The sequence below is a fragment of the Diceros bicornis genome, chromosome 29 (genome assembly GCF_020826845.1).
Source record: "Diceros bicornis minor isolate mBicDic1 chromosome 29, mDicBic1.mat.cur, whole genome shotgun sequence".
Lineage (NCBI taxonomy): Eukaryota > Metazoa > Chordata > Mammalia > Perissodactyla > Rhinocerotidae > Diceros > Diceros bicornis.
Window position 1 is genome coordinate 33,694,081 of NC_080768.1, and position 16,113 is coordinate 33,710,193.

A 16,113-nucleotide genomic window follows, 5' to 3' on the forward strand; every position below is an offset into this window, starting at 1 on the left:
GTTTAATCTTGAAGAATAGGTGGAATCTGCAGAAGCATGCCTGATTATAGCCAATCCTTTGTGCAGTGACTTACATGCTGAAGACACTTCAAACATTATGAGGTAAGAAGCTGGCACTGTGTTTTAAATGCTCCCATGCTGTTGTTATTTTTACCTTTTTTAAAATAAAGCCCAGTGTGTAGGAGAAGATGTCACTGTCACAGCACTATGTTCATCATATTCCAGGTTTCTGCCTATTATTTTGCCCCAGAGGCTGCACAGATTGTGAAAATAGAGCATCCTGAGTGTCTATGTGCTTCTCCACATACTTTCCTGAAGTTTCATATGGATAATAGCTATCTAAATTTAAAATGCAAGCATGCAAATAATTGATAACTGTTCAGATGACACCCTTAGAGCTAACATCCTCTCCCCCTCAAAAATAAAGACGCCATGTGTGATTTGTGAATTCTATTAGTAGACTTAATTTATTGGGATTTTTTCTCCAGTAATTCTAGTGAAAGATTGTACATGGTTCAGTATGACATGCTTATGACTATTGGCAAGTATTTCAAGATGGCTAGAGTTAGAGTTACCATCTTTAACTCAGAACTAACTAGGAGCAGGAACTTGACTTGTGGTAACACATTCAAACGATCGTTGTGATGGCAATGGCTTGTGCCTAACCCAAATGAACTTTTGGCCCCCAGAGCAAAATAAATATACATAGCTGAAGGTACCTGTATAAATAGCAAGAAACTGCTGAGAAATTGCACCATGCATAATACAGTAAATATGAGCTAGATCTTAGTGTCTTAATTTGTAAAATGAGAAAATTGGATTAGACAGTCTATGAGCTACTTCAAGCTATAAAGGGTAATTCAGTCTCTGTTTTTTCCTGTAATTAATGTGTTTGAATTTGAAGGCTAAAATATATGAAACTGTTATTTCCTCCTCAAGAATTTGTCCCAGAAGACCACAGTCTCCTAATACCAAGAGCTGACCTTTCCATAGATTTAGTTAACTAAGCCACTAAAACAATAACACCCTTCTATGTGTAAGCTATTAAACAACATTCTTAGAGAAGAGCGTAATGATGAGCTTTATAATACACTGTTTCCCTATGCTTACACATCAATTTAACTCTGAATTGAATTATATTACGAAGCCATTGGATATGGTGCATCCCTGATGAGCATATTTGTTATTTATGTAGGGTGCTCTCTATCAAGAACTATTACCCACAGACCAGAGTCATCATACAGATACTTCAATCCCACAACAAGGTATTGTAACATTCTAGCCTATCCAATCTCCTCCTTTTAGTCTGTGGAGCTAGATGAACTTAGCTCATCTAAGGAATAGATGAATTTATTACTTGATAATGGGTCTACACATAAAAAGTTTTGGCCAGTTGTATGTGAAATTTGGAGTCTCCTTAAGATTGTTATCACTTAAGAATGTAAATTCAGGAAAAGATATATTTGTATACTTTAAAAGCTGCTACCTGAGAGTCTGTCTTTTAATCAGTCTGAATCTAGGTGCTGGCTGAGATCCTTCCCTTTGGGACACTGACAGGTCTTGGCACACGCTCAACTACAGGAAGCCACTAAAAACACAGTAGGCTGCCTGAACAATCACAAAGGTTTGAGAGACAACTAAGAGTGAGGGCAGGCTGAACAATAAGGTTCATGAGACCACTCCTTCAAGACTGGGAGAGGTGGCTGTCTTATCTAATGCATAGAAACCAACACAGAGAGTCAAGGAGAATGAAAAAACAAAGGAATATGTTCCAAACAAAATAACAATATAAAAACCTAAGGAAAAGACCTTAATGAAATGGAGATAAGTGATTTATCTGATAGAGAGTTCAAAATAATGGGCATAAAGATGCTCACCAAGCTCCAGAGAAGAATAGATGAACACAGTGAGAACTTCAACTACCTGGAAGTCTCAGGGCTGAGGAACATAATAACTTAAATGAAAAATGCAATAGAGAGGTTCAACAGCAGACTAGATTAAGCAGAAGAAAGGATCAGCAAACTTGATGACAGGGTAGAAGAACCAACCTAATCAGAACAGCAAAAAGAAAAAAGGGTGAAGATAGCTTAAAGTACTTATGAGAAAATATCAAACAGACCAACATTCACATTATAGGAGGCCCAGAAGGAGAGAAAGGGCAGAAAACGTATTTGAAGAAATAATGGCTAAAAATTTCCCTAACCTGGAGAAGGAAACAGATATGCAGATCCAGGAACCACAGAAAGTTCCAAATGATAAGAGTCCCAAGAGACACACACCAGTATAAATAAAGCATCTAAATAAAGACACAGTATAAATAAAGCATCTAAATTTAAAGACAAGGAGAGAATCTTAAAAGCAGCAAGAGAAAAACAACTTGTTACATACAAAGGAACTCCTATAAGATTATCAGGAGATTTTTCAACAGAAACTTTGCAGGCCAGAAGGCGTAGCATGATATGTTCAAAGTGATGAAACAAAAAACTACCAACCAAGAATATTCTACCTGGAAAAGTAGTCACTCAGAATCAAAGGAGAGAGGCCAGCCTGGTGGCATAGTGGTTAAATTCATACACTCCACTTCAGTGGCCCCAGGGTTCACAGGTTGAGATCCCAGGCATGGACCTAGGCACCTCTCATCAAGCCACGCTGTGGCAGCATCCCACATACAATATAGAGGAGGATGGGCATGGATGTTAGCTCAGGGCCAATCGTCCTCAGCAAAAAGAGAAAAGATTGGCAATAGGCATTAGCTCAGGGCCAATCTTCCTCACCAAAAGGAAACAAAAAATGGAGAGATAAAGAGGTTTCTAGACAACAAAAACTAAAAGATTTCATCACCAATAGACGGGTTTTACAAGAAATGTTAAAGGGACTTCTTTAAGCTGAAATGAAAGGATACTAATTGGTAACAGGAAAACATGAAAGTATAAATCTCATTGGTAAAGATAAATATATAGTAAAATTCAGAATATTCTAATGTTGTAAAGGTGATGGATTAATAACTTAAAAAGCTAGTATGAAGATTAAAAGAGAAAAATAGTAAAAATAACTATAATTATAGTAATTTGTTAAGGGACACACAAGATAAAAAGATGTAAATTGTAACATCAAAAACATAAAATGTGGGAGGGGGTGTAAAAATGTAGAGCTTTAGATGCGATCAAACTTAAGTTCTTATCAACTTAAGATAGACTTATAAATATAAGTTCTTTTATGTAAGCCTTATGGTAACCACAAAGCAAAAACCTATAGTAAATACACAAAAGATAAAGAGAAAGGAATCTAAGCATACTACCACAGAAAATCATCAACTCACAAAGGAAGACAGCAAGAGAAAAAGAAAGGAATTGAGAAATTAAAAACCAGTCAGAAAACAATTGACAAATGACAGTAAGTACATACTTATCAATAATTACTTTAAATATAAAAGGACTAGATTCTCCAATCAAAAGACATAGAGTGGCTGAATGGATTAAAAAAAAAAAAAAGACTCATCTGTATGCTGCCTACAAGAGATTCATTTCATGTGTAAGGACACATACAGACCAAAAGTGAAAGGATGGAAAAACATACTCCATGCTAGTGGAAACCAAAAGAAAGCTGGGGAAGCTATACATATATCAGACAAAATAGACTTTAAAACAAGACTGTAATAAGAGACAAAGAAGAGTGTTACATAATGATAAAGGAGTAAATCCAGCAAGAGAGTATAACATTTGTAAATATTTATGCATCCAACATAGGAGCACCTAGGTATATAAAGCAAATATTAACACATACCTAAAGGGAGAAATAGATAGCAATACAATAATAGTAGGGGACTTTAATACCCAAATTTCATCAATGGATAAATTATCCAGACAGAAAATCAATAAGGAAACAGTGGCCTTAAATGACACATTAGACCAGAGGGACTTAACAGACATATACAGAACATTCCATCCAAAAGCAACAGAATACACATTCTTTTCAAATGCACATAGAACATTCTCCAGGATAGGTCATATGTTAGGGCACAAAACAAGTCTTACTAAATTTAAGAAGATTGAAATTATATCAAGCATCATTTCTGACCACAATGGTATGAAACTAGAAATTAATTATAAGAAGAAAACTGGAAAATTTATAAATATGTGAAGATTAAACAATATGCCATTTAACAACCAATGAGACAATGAAAAATCAAAAGAGAAATAAAAAATTACCTTGACACAAATTAAAATGGATATACAACATACCAAAACTTATGGGATGCAGCAAAAGCAGTTCTAAGACAGAAGTTCATAGCAATAAATGCCTACCTCAAGAAACAAGAAAAATCTCAAACAACTTAACTTTGGACCTCAAAGAATAAGAAAAGAGGAATGAACAAAGTTAGGAGAAGGAAGGAAATAAAGATCATAGCAGAAATAAATGAAAAGAAATAAGAGAAATAGAGACTAAAATGAAAATAGAGAGCAAAAATGAAATAGAGGCCAAAATAGAGACAGTAGAAAAGATTGATGAAACTAAGAGCTGGCTTTTTGAAAAGATAAACAAAATTGACAAACCTTTAGCTAAAGACACCAAGAAAAAGAGAGTGAGGACTCAATTGAAATCACAAATGAAAAAGGAGACATTACAACTGATACCACAGAAATACAAAGGATCATAAAAGACTACTATGAGCAATTATATGCGAATAAATTAGTCAACCTAGGAGAAAATGATAAATTCCTGAAAACATACAATCTAAAAAGACTGAACAATAAAGAAATAGAAAATCTGAACAGACCAATTACTGGTAAGGACATTGAATCAGTAATCAAAAACTTCCCAACAAACAAAAGTCGAGGGCCAGATGGCTTCACTGGTGAATTCTTCCCAACATTTAAAGAAGAGTTAATACCAATCCTTCTAAAATCTTTCAAAAAAATGGAAGAGGAAGGAACCCTTCCAAACTCATTTTATGAGGCCAGCATTACCCTGATACCAAAACCAGACAAGGATGCCACAAGAAAAGGAAATTAGAGGACAATATCCCTGATGAACATAGATGCAAAAGTCCTCAATGAAATATTAGCAAACCAAATTCAACAGTACATTACAAGGATCATACCATGATCAAGTGGGATTTATTCTAGTGATACAAGGATGGTTTAATATCCACAAATCAATCAATGGGATACACCACATTAACAAAATGAAGGATAAAATTCATATGATCGTCTCAATAGATGCAGGAAAAGCATTTGACAAAATTCAACATCCATTTATGATAATAACTCAACAAAGTGGGGTTAGAGGGAATGTACCTTAGCATATTAAAGGTCATATATGACAAGCCCATAGCTAGCTTCATACTCCATGGTGAAAAACTGACATCTTTTCCTCTAAGATCAGGAACAAGTCAAGGATGCCCACTCCCACCATATTTATTCAACATAGTATTGGAAGTCCTAGCCAGAGCAATTAAGCAAGAAAAAGAAAAAAAATGCATCTGGAATGGAAAGGAAGAAATAAAACTGTCACTATTTGCAGATGGCATGATATTATGTATAGAAAACATTAAAGATTCCACCAAAAACCTGTTAGAACTAATAAATGAATTCAGTAAAGTTGCAGGATACAAAATCAATATACAAAAGTCTGTTGTGTTTCTGTACATTAATAACCAACTATCAGAAATAAAAATTAATAAAGCAATCATATTTATAATTGCATCAAAAAGAATAAAATACCTAGGAATAAATTTAGCCAAGGAGGCAAGAGACCTACACAATGAAAACTATAAGACATTGATAAAAGAAATTGAAGAAGACACAAATAAATGGAAAGATATTACATGCTCATGGATTAGAATAATTAATATTGTTAAAATGTCCATATTACCCAAAACAATCTACAAATTCAGTGAAATCTGTATCAAAATTCCAATGGCACTTTTCACATAAATAGAATAAAGAATCCTAAAATTTGTATGGAACCACAAAAGACGCCAAAATAGCCAAAACTATCTGAGAAAGAAGAACAAAGCTGGAGGCATCATGCTTCCTAATTTCAGACTATATTACAAAGCTATAGTAATAAAAACTGTATGGTAGTGGCATAAAAACAGACACATAGATCAGTGGAACAGAATGGAGAGCCCAGAAATAAACCCACGGATATATGGTCAATTAATTCATGACAAAGGAGTCAAAAATATAGAATAGGGAAAACACAGCCTCTTCAATAAATGGTGCTGGGAAAAATGGGCAGCCACTTGCAAAAGAATGGAACAGGACCACTATATTAGACCACACACAAAAATTGACTCAAGGATTAAAGACTTGAATATAAGACCCAAAACCATAAAACTCATTGAAGAAAACATAGTTAGTAAGCTTGACATGAGTGTTGGTGATGATTTTTTGGATTTAGCACCAAAAGCAATGGCATCAAAAGCAAAAATAAAACAAGAAGGACTACATCAAACTAAATAGCTTCTGCACAGCAAAGGAAACCATCAACAAAATGAGAAGGGAACATACCAAATGAGAGAAAATATTTGCAAATCATATATGTGATAAAGGGTTAATATCCAAAATATATGAAGAATTCATGTAACTCAATAATGAAAAAACAAACAATCCAATTAAAAAATGGGCAGAGGATCTGAATAGACATTTTTCCAAAGAACACACACAGATGGCCAACAGATATATGAAACAGTGCTCAACATCACTAATCGTCAGGGAAATGCAAATTAAAACCACAGTGAGATATCACTTTACATCTGTTAGAATGGCTATTATCAAAAAGACAAGGAATAATAAGTGTTGGTGAGGATGTGGAGAAAAGAAAATCCTTGTGCACTGTTGGTGGGATTGTAAATTGGTGCAGCCACTATGGAAATCAGTATGGAGTTTCCTCAAAAAATTAAAAATAGAAGAACCATATGATCCAGCAATTCCACTTATGGGTATTTATCTAAAGAAAATGAAAACACCAACTCAGAAAGATGTATGAATCCTTATGTTCATTGCAGCATTATTTACAATAGCCGAGACATAGAAACAACCTAAGTGTCCATCAATGGATGAATGGATAATGAAAATGTGGTGTATTTGTGTATGGAATATTATTCAGCCATAAAAAAGAATGAAATCTTGCCATTTGCAACAACATGGATGGACCTTGAGGGCATTATGCTAAGAAAAATAAGTCAGACAGAGAAAGACAAATACCATATAAGATCTCGTTTATATGTGGAATAAAAAAAAAGCAAGCAGAACTCATAGATACTTAGAACAGATTGGTGGTTGTCACAGATGGGGGTGGGGGAAATGGGTGATGGGGGTCAAAAGGTACTAACTTCCACATAAAATAAATATGTATAAAATAAATAAGTCCTGAGGATGTAATGTACAGCATGATGACTATAGTTAATAATACTGTATTGTATATTTAAAAGTTGCTAAAACAGTAGATCTTAAAAGTTCTCATCACAAGAAAAAGAATTTGTAATTACTGTGCAAGTGGATGCTAACTAGGCTTATTGTGGTGATCATTTCACAATACATAGAAACATCGAATCATTATGTTGTACACATGAAGTTAATATAATGTTATATGGCAATTATATCTCGACAAAACAAACCAACAAACAAAAAGATTGAAATTTGGAGTAGAATTAGAGGTCTAAGCCATTTCACCTGAGTTTGCAACTCTAGCTATTTTTTTTTTATTTTTTATTTTTAAAATGTATTCAAAGCCACACTGCTTTATTTTTATTTTTTATTTTTATTTATTTATTTATTTTTTTGTGTGTGTGAGGAAGATCAGCCCTGAGCTAACATCCGTGCTAATCCTCCTCTTTTTGCTGAGGAAGACCAGCTCTGAGCTAACATTTATTGCCAATCCTCCTCCTTTTTTTTTTTCCCCCAAAGCCCCAGTAGATAGTTGTATGTCATAGTTGCACATCCTTCTAGTTGCTGTATGTGGGACACGGCCTCAGCACGGCCGGAGATCGGTGTGTCGTGCTCGCCTGGCATCCGAACCTGGGCCTCCAGTAGCGGAGCGCACGCACTTAACCGCCAAGCCATGGGGCCGGCCCTATTTTTGTTTTAAAAAGTGGGAAAAGTTGACAGCTAACCACTTTTTTTTTTTTTTAGTTGAAGTAATTTTGGTTCATAACATACAAATTTCAGGTGTACATTATGACAATGTGAATGGACCTTAAGGGTATTATGCTAATAAGTCAGACAGAGCGAGATAAATACTGTATGATTTCACTCATATGTGGAAGATAAAACAACAAACACGTAGACACAGACAACAGATTGATGGTTACCACTAACCACTTTTAAATGCTGACTTTGTTCTTTTCACTTTCACTCACCTGGGCACCATAAGTGTTTTCAAGTAAATTAAATGAAAGAAAGACATCCATCCAGAAAGAACATTCTTGAGGCATATTTATTCCTAATGCTTGACCTACTTGCTACCATGAAACAGGTTTTTCTGCCGAAGATTCCCAGCTGGAACTGGAGTACTGGGGACAACATCATCTGCTTTGCTGAATTAAAGCTTGGATTTATCGCCCAAGGCTGTTTGGTGCCAGGCTTGTGCACCTTTCTAACGTCTCTATTTGTTGAGCAAAACAAAAAGGTAACCTTGTAAATTGATGTCGAATCTTGGCTCTATCCCCATATCCTCACATGTTAGGGTCAGAAATAGAAAATAAAAATTGAGGAAAGCAAGAAGACCCCAAGAAATGAGATTTGACTACTGCTTGAGCTGGGAAAGGTTTGAGAGAGCTAGATGAAAGTCTCAGGTGCTGCATTGACCTTGAGGAAGGTATTTATCTTATTCCTGCCTAAGAATATTTATCTGCAAAACAGAAATCATAATTCTGCTTCCTACCTGCAGCCCACTATGTTATGAATGTAAATGTACTCATAAAAGTATAAGCACTTTGGGTTATTGAAAGTAGAAATATAAATAAAGGTTATAATATTAGTTGAGGTCGTATATTTAAATACACATTAAATACAAAATAATTGACATAATAATAAGTAATTCATCAAATAGAAATGATAATACAAATGATAATTAAAATCTAATTTTCCAGGTTATTTTTGGGACAATCCAGGCAGTAATAAAAATAGTGACCCCATATTGGATTCCTACTATGTGTTATGCATTTTAAATATGTTTCTCATCAGTAATATTCCAAGGTAGTGTCCCAGGAATGGGTCAGTGAAGCTAACTAACTTGATTGTGTAGTTAGTTAGTGAGTAGCAGAGGTAGAATGGTCTGACCTGTGGTCTTAGCGCTGTGCCCTATTTGTTGGGTGTCTATTCACAATCTCCCACATCAGGTTCTTCGATGCCTTTGTCTGAGATAGAAAATAAGGGGTCTATTGGGATGAACTACCACAGCACAAAGAACAACCTTCCAAATGCCGTTCCCATGAAATGCTCCAGGAAATGTGTTCTAACCCTCAGCTGGGCCTGGTACTCTTTTGTCCAAAGCCTCTCCAGGGAGTGACTTTTCTTTCCATTTAATTACGAGTCCACATTTGCCTTTTCTTATATGCAGGTTCCCTCTTGGCCTCTCTTTGCACTTCATCTCCTTTGTTTAGTAGATTCAAAAAAAATTTATATCTTCTCTGGTTCCCTCCCTGGTGCTAAGGAAAAGCAAAAGACATGAAAGATACTCTGGCCAGCAAAATGCTAACTGGAAAACACAGACTTCTTCTACAATTCCTTCTGTGAGTGTGAGGAGATACCATATACAGATAAATAGAAATGACCATCAGGCACTGGGGAAGAGCCCTGATGCTGCTACAGTGAACATGCTTTAGCCTTCACTTAGTGGTCACTATGTGTGGCTGGCCTAGGAAATGGCTTGTAAGGAAATTGTCTTTGCCTGTGTTGTATGCTTAGAAAGTGGAAGTTAACTGCCATATCTGTTGTGACGATTGTGATTTTAATCTCCATGGCTGGAGAAAATAAATAGAATGATAACTTCATATGAAGACTTTATCTCTTCCATGGAAGGATAGAAGGTAGAGATGTAAAACCAGCTCTATTATGTTTTTCTTTTTTTTTTAATCTAAAGTTATAACCTCCTCACTGAGGATGGTCACCTGTCAATATTTGTCATATGATGGCTTTTGGAATACAGGAATTGAGAGAGATTTATTGTCGCGATAATTTTTTCTTTTTTTTTTTGGAAGCGGAGTCTGAAACCTGCTTTCAGAAATCCTAAACTGGCCAGTGAGGTTAAGATTTTTTAACACTGTACTTTGCTCTCGTGCTTTAGATTCTGTAATGAACTATTAACTTGCATTTAATGGCCAGGACTCCAGTGTCATATCTTGTTTTTTTTTCAATTAGGCACTTACTTTCTCTGACTGTCAGTGTCTGCATCTATAAAATGAGAGTTATTAATCTCATAACCTGATTTTCTCAAGTATTGAGTTGATATTTGTAAAACTTCTGAGTACTCAGATTAGGAGGCTTTTGATCAATGCCATGTGTTTTGACTATTGATTATATGATGAGAAATTGTGGTCCAAAGAGCATTTTTAGTTGGTTCTAGGCACGGAGCATTGCCTTGAACTTAAACTTAGATTAGATCTAATCCAACTGGTTTACTTGAGCTCCCTGATTCTACTATCCAAATCCTAAATCCATCTTGTCTTCCTGCTTCCCTTTCTGATCTTTTAAAAACTCAAGAAGTCTTCTCCATCTCCATGGTCATCATATTTTACCCTCTTTCAAAAACTGAAACATTTAGATTAGAAGCTCCAAGCCAAATTCTTTGGTAATGGGGACTTAAATAGTGGTATGAACTGCCCAGTGAGATGAGACCTCCTCAACAGAGGAATTTAAGAAAGTGAGAAAAAGCAGAGGATTCAGCTGAATCTTGGGAAGGGGATGGGGTGTGCCTGGATTGCCTGAAATAAGTGGTCCTATTTAGCAAGGCAGAATTTTTTGTTTGCGTGTTTGTTTTTGTTTTGTTTTTCCTAAACCACAAGACGGCCATCTGAGGAGTATTATTGAAATGGCCTTAACTCTCCACAGCTACAGTGTTTCAGAGTTTATAGAAATTCTTGATGTTCATCTGAGATTCTGGGCTTAAAGGCTCCTGTCCTGCCATGTCAGAGCAGTTGGTGGTGATTCTGATGGCAGCAGGTGGGGGAGGATGAGGAGGAGGTAAATATAACAAAATTCCAGGAGATCTTACACAGATGTCAAAGATGAGTTAACCAATAGCCCCCAACCCCCTCAGGCTGCTTTTAACCTTTCTGAGAGATAGCCTTATCCCTTCATATCTCCCATTTCTCTAGAAACCTACTGCTGCCCTTGATTTTTACATTATTATTTCCATTGATTAGGATGACTCTTTGAGTTCATTTGATCCTATGAAGGGTTCTAATCCTGGGCAGAAGCCATGAATATATTTTTCTTTGTGGTATATGTTAGCAGAAAACTAATACGTTTGAAAAACCAAAACTAGGGGGCCAGCCTGGTGTTGCAAGTGGTTAAGTGAGTGTGCTCCGCTGCGGCAGCCCGGGTTCGCCTGTTCGGATCCTGGGTGCGCACCGACGCACCGCTTGTCAAGCCATGCTGTGGCGGCGTCCCATATAAAGTAGAGGAAGATGGGCATGGACGTTAGCCCAGGGCCGGTCTTCCTCAGCAAAAAGAGGAGGATTGGCAGATGTTAGCTCAGGGCCAATCTTCCTCACAAAAAATAAAATAAAATAAAATAAAAAACCAAAACTAATATGTTAAAAAAAGAGTCATATCTAGAGAGAGATAACTTAGATTCCACATATTCTTCCCATCATATTGTTACTGACCCAAAAACCAGTTTACTTTGATGAAATTATTAGGACAAGCATTGTAATTTCCAGCAAAGAGTCTTGGATGCCATCTGGGAAGAAACTAAGTCATGATGCTTCCACTTCATTCTGAACTCTCAAGTGCAAATAGTTGAAATGTATGTCTTAGTTCTCCCTTTGACATTTTTCCAGTTAAGCATAGGACAAATCTCCTTTCTATGACCTAAGTGTAATAGGTACTGGTTTGCTGCTTAGCAGAACATACAAGTTGAATTATAACATTCTATATTCCATGTTATTGTGCTTCATGTAGCATGGTTGTGTATTCCAGGTTTGTCCTAGACAACCATGGCAAAAATATTTCTTAAGTGGCCTGAAGAACAAAATCCTGACTCAACGTCTCTCTGATGACTTTGCTGGAATGAGTTTTCCTGAAGTTTCCCGGTAAGTTAAGAGAAATACTTTCCTCATTCTTCATGCAACCATATTCTTCAACAATGTTCTTGAGGGCTCACTGTAAGCCAGGCCCCACAACAAACATTGAAGACATAAGAACGGATAAGTCTGAGAGTTTACAGTCTACGTGGGACAATTTCATCTCTGTCCCAGTTGACACGCTGGCTATGAGTTACTTCAGGGTAGATTCACTTACAAGTGAACATTCTATACTTAGGAGCCCCTTCCTCTGCTGAGGTGTTGGTGCTCTCCCAGGCGCACAGCACGAAGTGTTAGTCATACTATTGTGAACTAGTGCCCTGCTGTCCTCTCTTTCCTCACAACTACTTGTCTTCTTTCCCAGGCTCTGCTTTGTGAAGATGCACCTCATGCTGATAGCCATCCAACACAAACCCACGATTCACGGTTACTGGTACCAATGAACTTTCAAATCTTTTCTTTTTTTTTTTTTAAGAGAATCTTTATGATTAAGACTTTTCCAAAAATACAGCCATAACTAAGCATTTTGCCACTTGTTGAGAGCCAGCCTATTGGTCACCCAGGCTGCTCTGGTGCAGTTAGTACTGTCCCTAATGATTGGGGTTAGAATGGTTACCCTAGTGTGTGGACAGACCTTTTTCCTATGGCTCTGCCCCAATTCTCTCTCATGAGCAGGGGAGAGAAGAAATGGCCACTTTCTTAGATGTGTTCTTCTTAATATATTACCAGATCTTGCAAGTCTTAACCGTGAAACAATAGTATGAAATAGAATGATTTGTGATAAAAAATGTCCCCACAAACTCTAGTCTTAGAATCAAATCTGCAAAGTATGGCAAAATAAGAATTTGATTGGCCTACTAGACAAAGTTTGCTGTTGATAAGATGCTGGATAGATGAAGGAAAGAGGTAACATTATCAGGCCACCAGCATTTCCTGAGAACCCATAATGGATAATACGAGAAGTAAGAGAAGTTATTGTATAATAAAAAAGAAAATCCAAGGCAAACAGAAAGGGAATCAGCCACAATGATATAGAGATATAAGATGCTGAAAAATAAGAAAAAGTGGAGGCTTAAATAGGATGGGGAACTAAAAAGGCTTATGAGTGTTTTTTAGTGGAAAACTAACTTGAATTAAATTGGAATCAACAAACTGGATTCTGATCCTGATTATGATTTGCTAGTCTTGTGGTCTTGGAGAAGTGTTCATCATATGTAAAATGAGGAAGTCATGTTAATTAATACCTAAGACCCCATCCAGCTCTAAAACTGACATTACCAGGAACCTTAGAATTATAGACAAATAGTCAAAATTAAATAATTTTGAATGATATCTGATGGACTGCAAAGAATGATTTTGTATGAAATATTGGAACGAAGAAAAGATATGTCTAAGTAGAAAGGAAGCAGAAGATCTGGCCATAAGAAATCAGTGGAGTAGTGTATAAAGCAAGTCATTAGGGAGAGAATAATGAATAGTATGGTCTGGCTGGCTAAATTCTGTTTAGCAATCCTGCCATGCTCAAGAAAACCTCAATATCTAAACCTATGCACAAATGGCCTTTCTATTGGAGAGAGGTCATGGTAAAAAGGATAGAGTCTTAGAATCATAAGCCAGGCAATTAGGGTTTCAGACTAGCCCAAAACTTGATCAAGTTTTAATGTCTTTGGCTATGCATCAGACTTATTTGCACAGTTTTAAAGACATATAGATCCCAAAACCCCACTTCTGAACTTTACAAATCAAAATCTGCAAGAGTGGGGGGTCCGAGAATTTTTTAAGTCCCCATGATATAGACAATTTATTCACTGGCATTTGGAAACTACTGGTTTAAACAAATGCTCTTAAGATCCTTTCCAACTCTAACATCCTAGTTTTCTGAAAACTTTATTAGGATGACGAATAGGACATTGTAGACAGGAAACATGAATATTTACTAAGCAGCTAATTTCCACATATATTCAAGATGTCCTGCTGCTATTTACTACCTAGCACACATCTACCCCCAACGAAAGAGGAACCTGCTCCAACATAGATTTAACTTTGGTTTCTCATCGAAAAGTCAGGTGAATCAAAAGGATTAAATACTGATGTGGCAAAATATTGATAATTGCAGTCTCTTACGTGATTGCTAGTTCATGACCAACAGTGCTATTAGCATCTTACTTATATTAACTCTTGAATCCTCACAACAATGCTGTGAGATGGGTGCAATTATTAGTTCCACTTTGCAGAGGAGGAAGCTGAGGCCCAGAAAGGTTCAATAATTTTCCCAAGCTCACACCACTCTCAAGTGGCAGAGCTAGAATCTGAACTCAACCTTGCTTCAGTGGCCGTGCTTCTGATCACCAAGCTGTGCTAAATCCACCACAGCCACTCTAAATGGAAGGAAAATAGGGCATCTTGATGGCCGGGCTTTAGGCAAGTAGATTGAAAAACTGGGGAAAACCTATGATTTCTCACCTTTTATTTTCTCTTATAATTGATACACTTGAATAGACTCTTAGACTTGCAAAGGCCCTGGATAATCATAAGGATTTGTCTTAGGGAATAATTTGTTGCCTGCTAAGAGATAAAGCTGGATCTGACCCGAGTCAGAAAATGTTTTGGCTTTGTTCCAGTGGCAGACATTCTCTAATAGAGCAACTGGCCGTGATTCATGAAGAGGACATCAAGCAATAATGCCAGTGTGGGAAAATCTTCAAAAGAAATTCATCTCTTCTTTCAAATGCAACCAGAGATGTTATAATGATAGAATCTTCATAACTAAATATTTAACATGAGTTAGAGGACCCTCTCTTTTTTTTTTTTAAGAGAAAGTTCCCATTCCTTTTTTTTTTTTAATTTTTTTTTTTATTGATTTTTTCCCCCAAAGCCCCAGTAGATAGTTGTCTGTCATAGCTGCACATCCTTCTAGTTGCTGTATGTGGGACGTGGCCTCAGCATGGCCGGAGAAGCGGTGCGTCGGTGAGCGCCCGAGATCCGAACCAGGGCCGCCAGTAGCGGAGCACGCGCACTTAACCGCTAAGCCACGGGGCCGGCCCCAGAGGACCCTCTCTTAAAAAAAATAGAAAAGGAGATATGAAGATAAAACTAAGCATATGCTTGCTAACTAGTGAACATCAACCAATGATATTTATGGGTCGGGGAGGGCACAAATCCATGCTCTTTCTCTTCCAAAGTCAAAAGCAATTATTCCACTCATTAATATCAGTCAGTTCAATAAATTCTATTCAAATGTATTCAAAAAATGCCATTCAATGTCTCAGGTAATAATCTACCCGAACACAGCTATTTAGCATCTTTCTACTCTTGACATTAGGCTCAAGAGCTTTTGTTGTGCAAGCCTTTTTATTTTTGTAAGGCTCTAACACTTGCAAGTTACTTTGGAGTACCCTAATAGCAGAATAAGCCTCACCAAAATGAAGACTTGACCTCTTTAACATGACTATAAAAGGAGGAGTGTGTTTTAAAGGAGGAAAGGGGTATTTTCATACCATGCCCAAATGAAGTGAGGGGAGTTATGGGGTTACAAGACCTTACCATACCAGAGGTCTGAATTCAAGGAAATAAAAATGAGAGATCCTGACAAACGTTAAGGACAAATGTGAGGAACTCATATAGAACTCAAATAGGCATCTGTGAAGTAAAGAGTAATGGAGTTCTGCATTAAGGAGTATCATGGATGAAATTTATAAGACAGCATTTTCAAACACACAAACCATAAGAAAATAGAAAATCAAAATGTTCAAGTAATGTAGAAATAGGAACAATTCATGTGGCTCCTGCTCTCAAAAATCTTGCAGTCAAGATAGACAAAAATGAAGTCAAAAGAAATATACAAGTTCAAAAATGGTACA

The 16,113-nt window shown here is 36.6% G+C and overlaps 1 protein-coding gene across 1 annotated transcript in view; it reads left to right on the plus strand.

The window, feature by feature from the left end:
• Window positions 1-16,113, plus strand: part of KCNU1 (potassium calcium-activated channel subfamily U member 1) — a 134,223-nt gene that overhangs the window by 36,958 nt on the left and 81,152 nt on the right. The window contains 5 exon segments of the mRNA XM_058524865.1: window positions 20-102; window positions 1,196-1,265; window positions 8,482-8,634; window positions 12,150-12,262; window positions 12,618-12,686. Of these exon segments, the coding sequence (XP_058380848.1) occupies window positions 20-102; window positions 1,196-1,265; window positions 8,482-8,634; window positions 12,150-12,262; window positions 12,618-12,686 (488 nt within the window).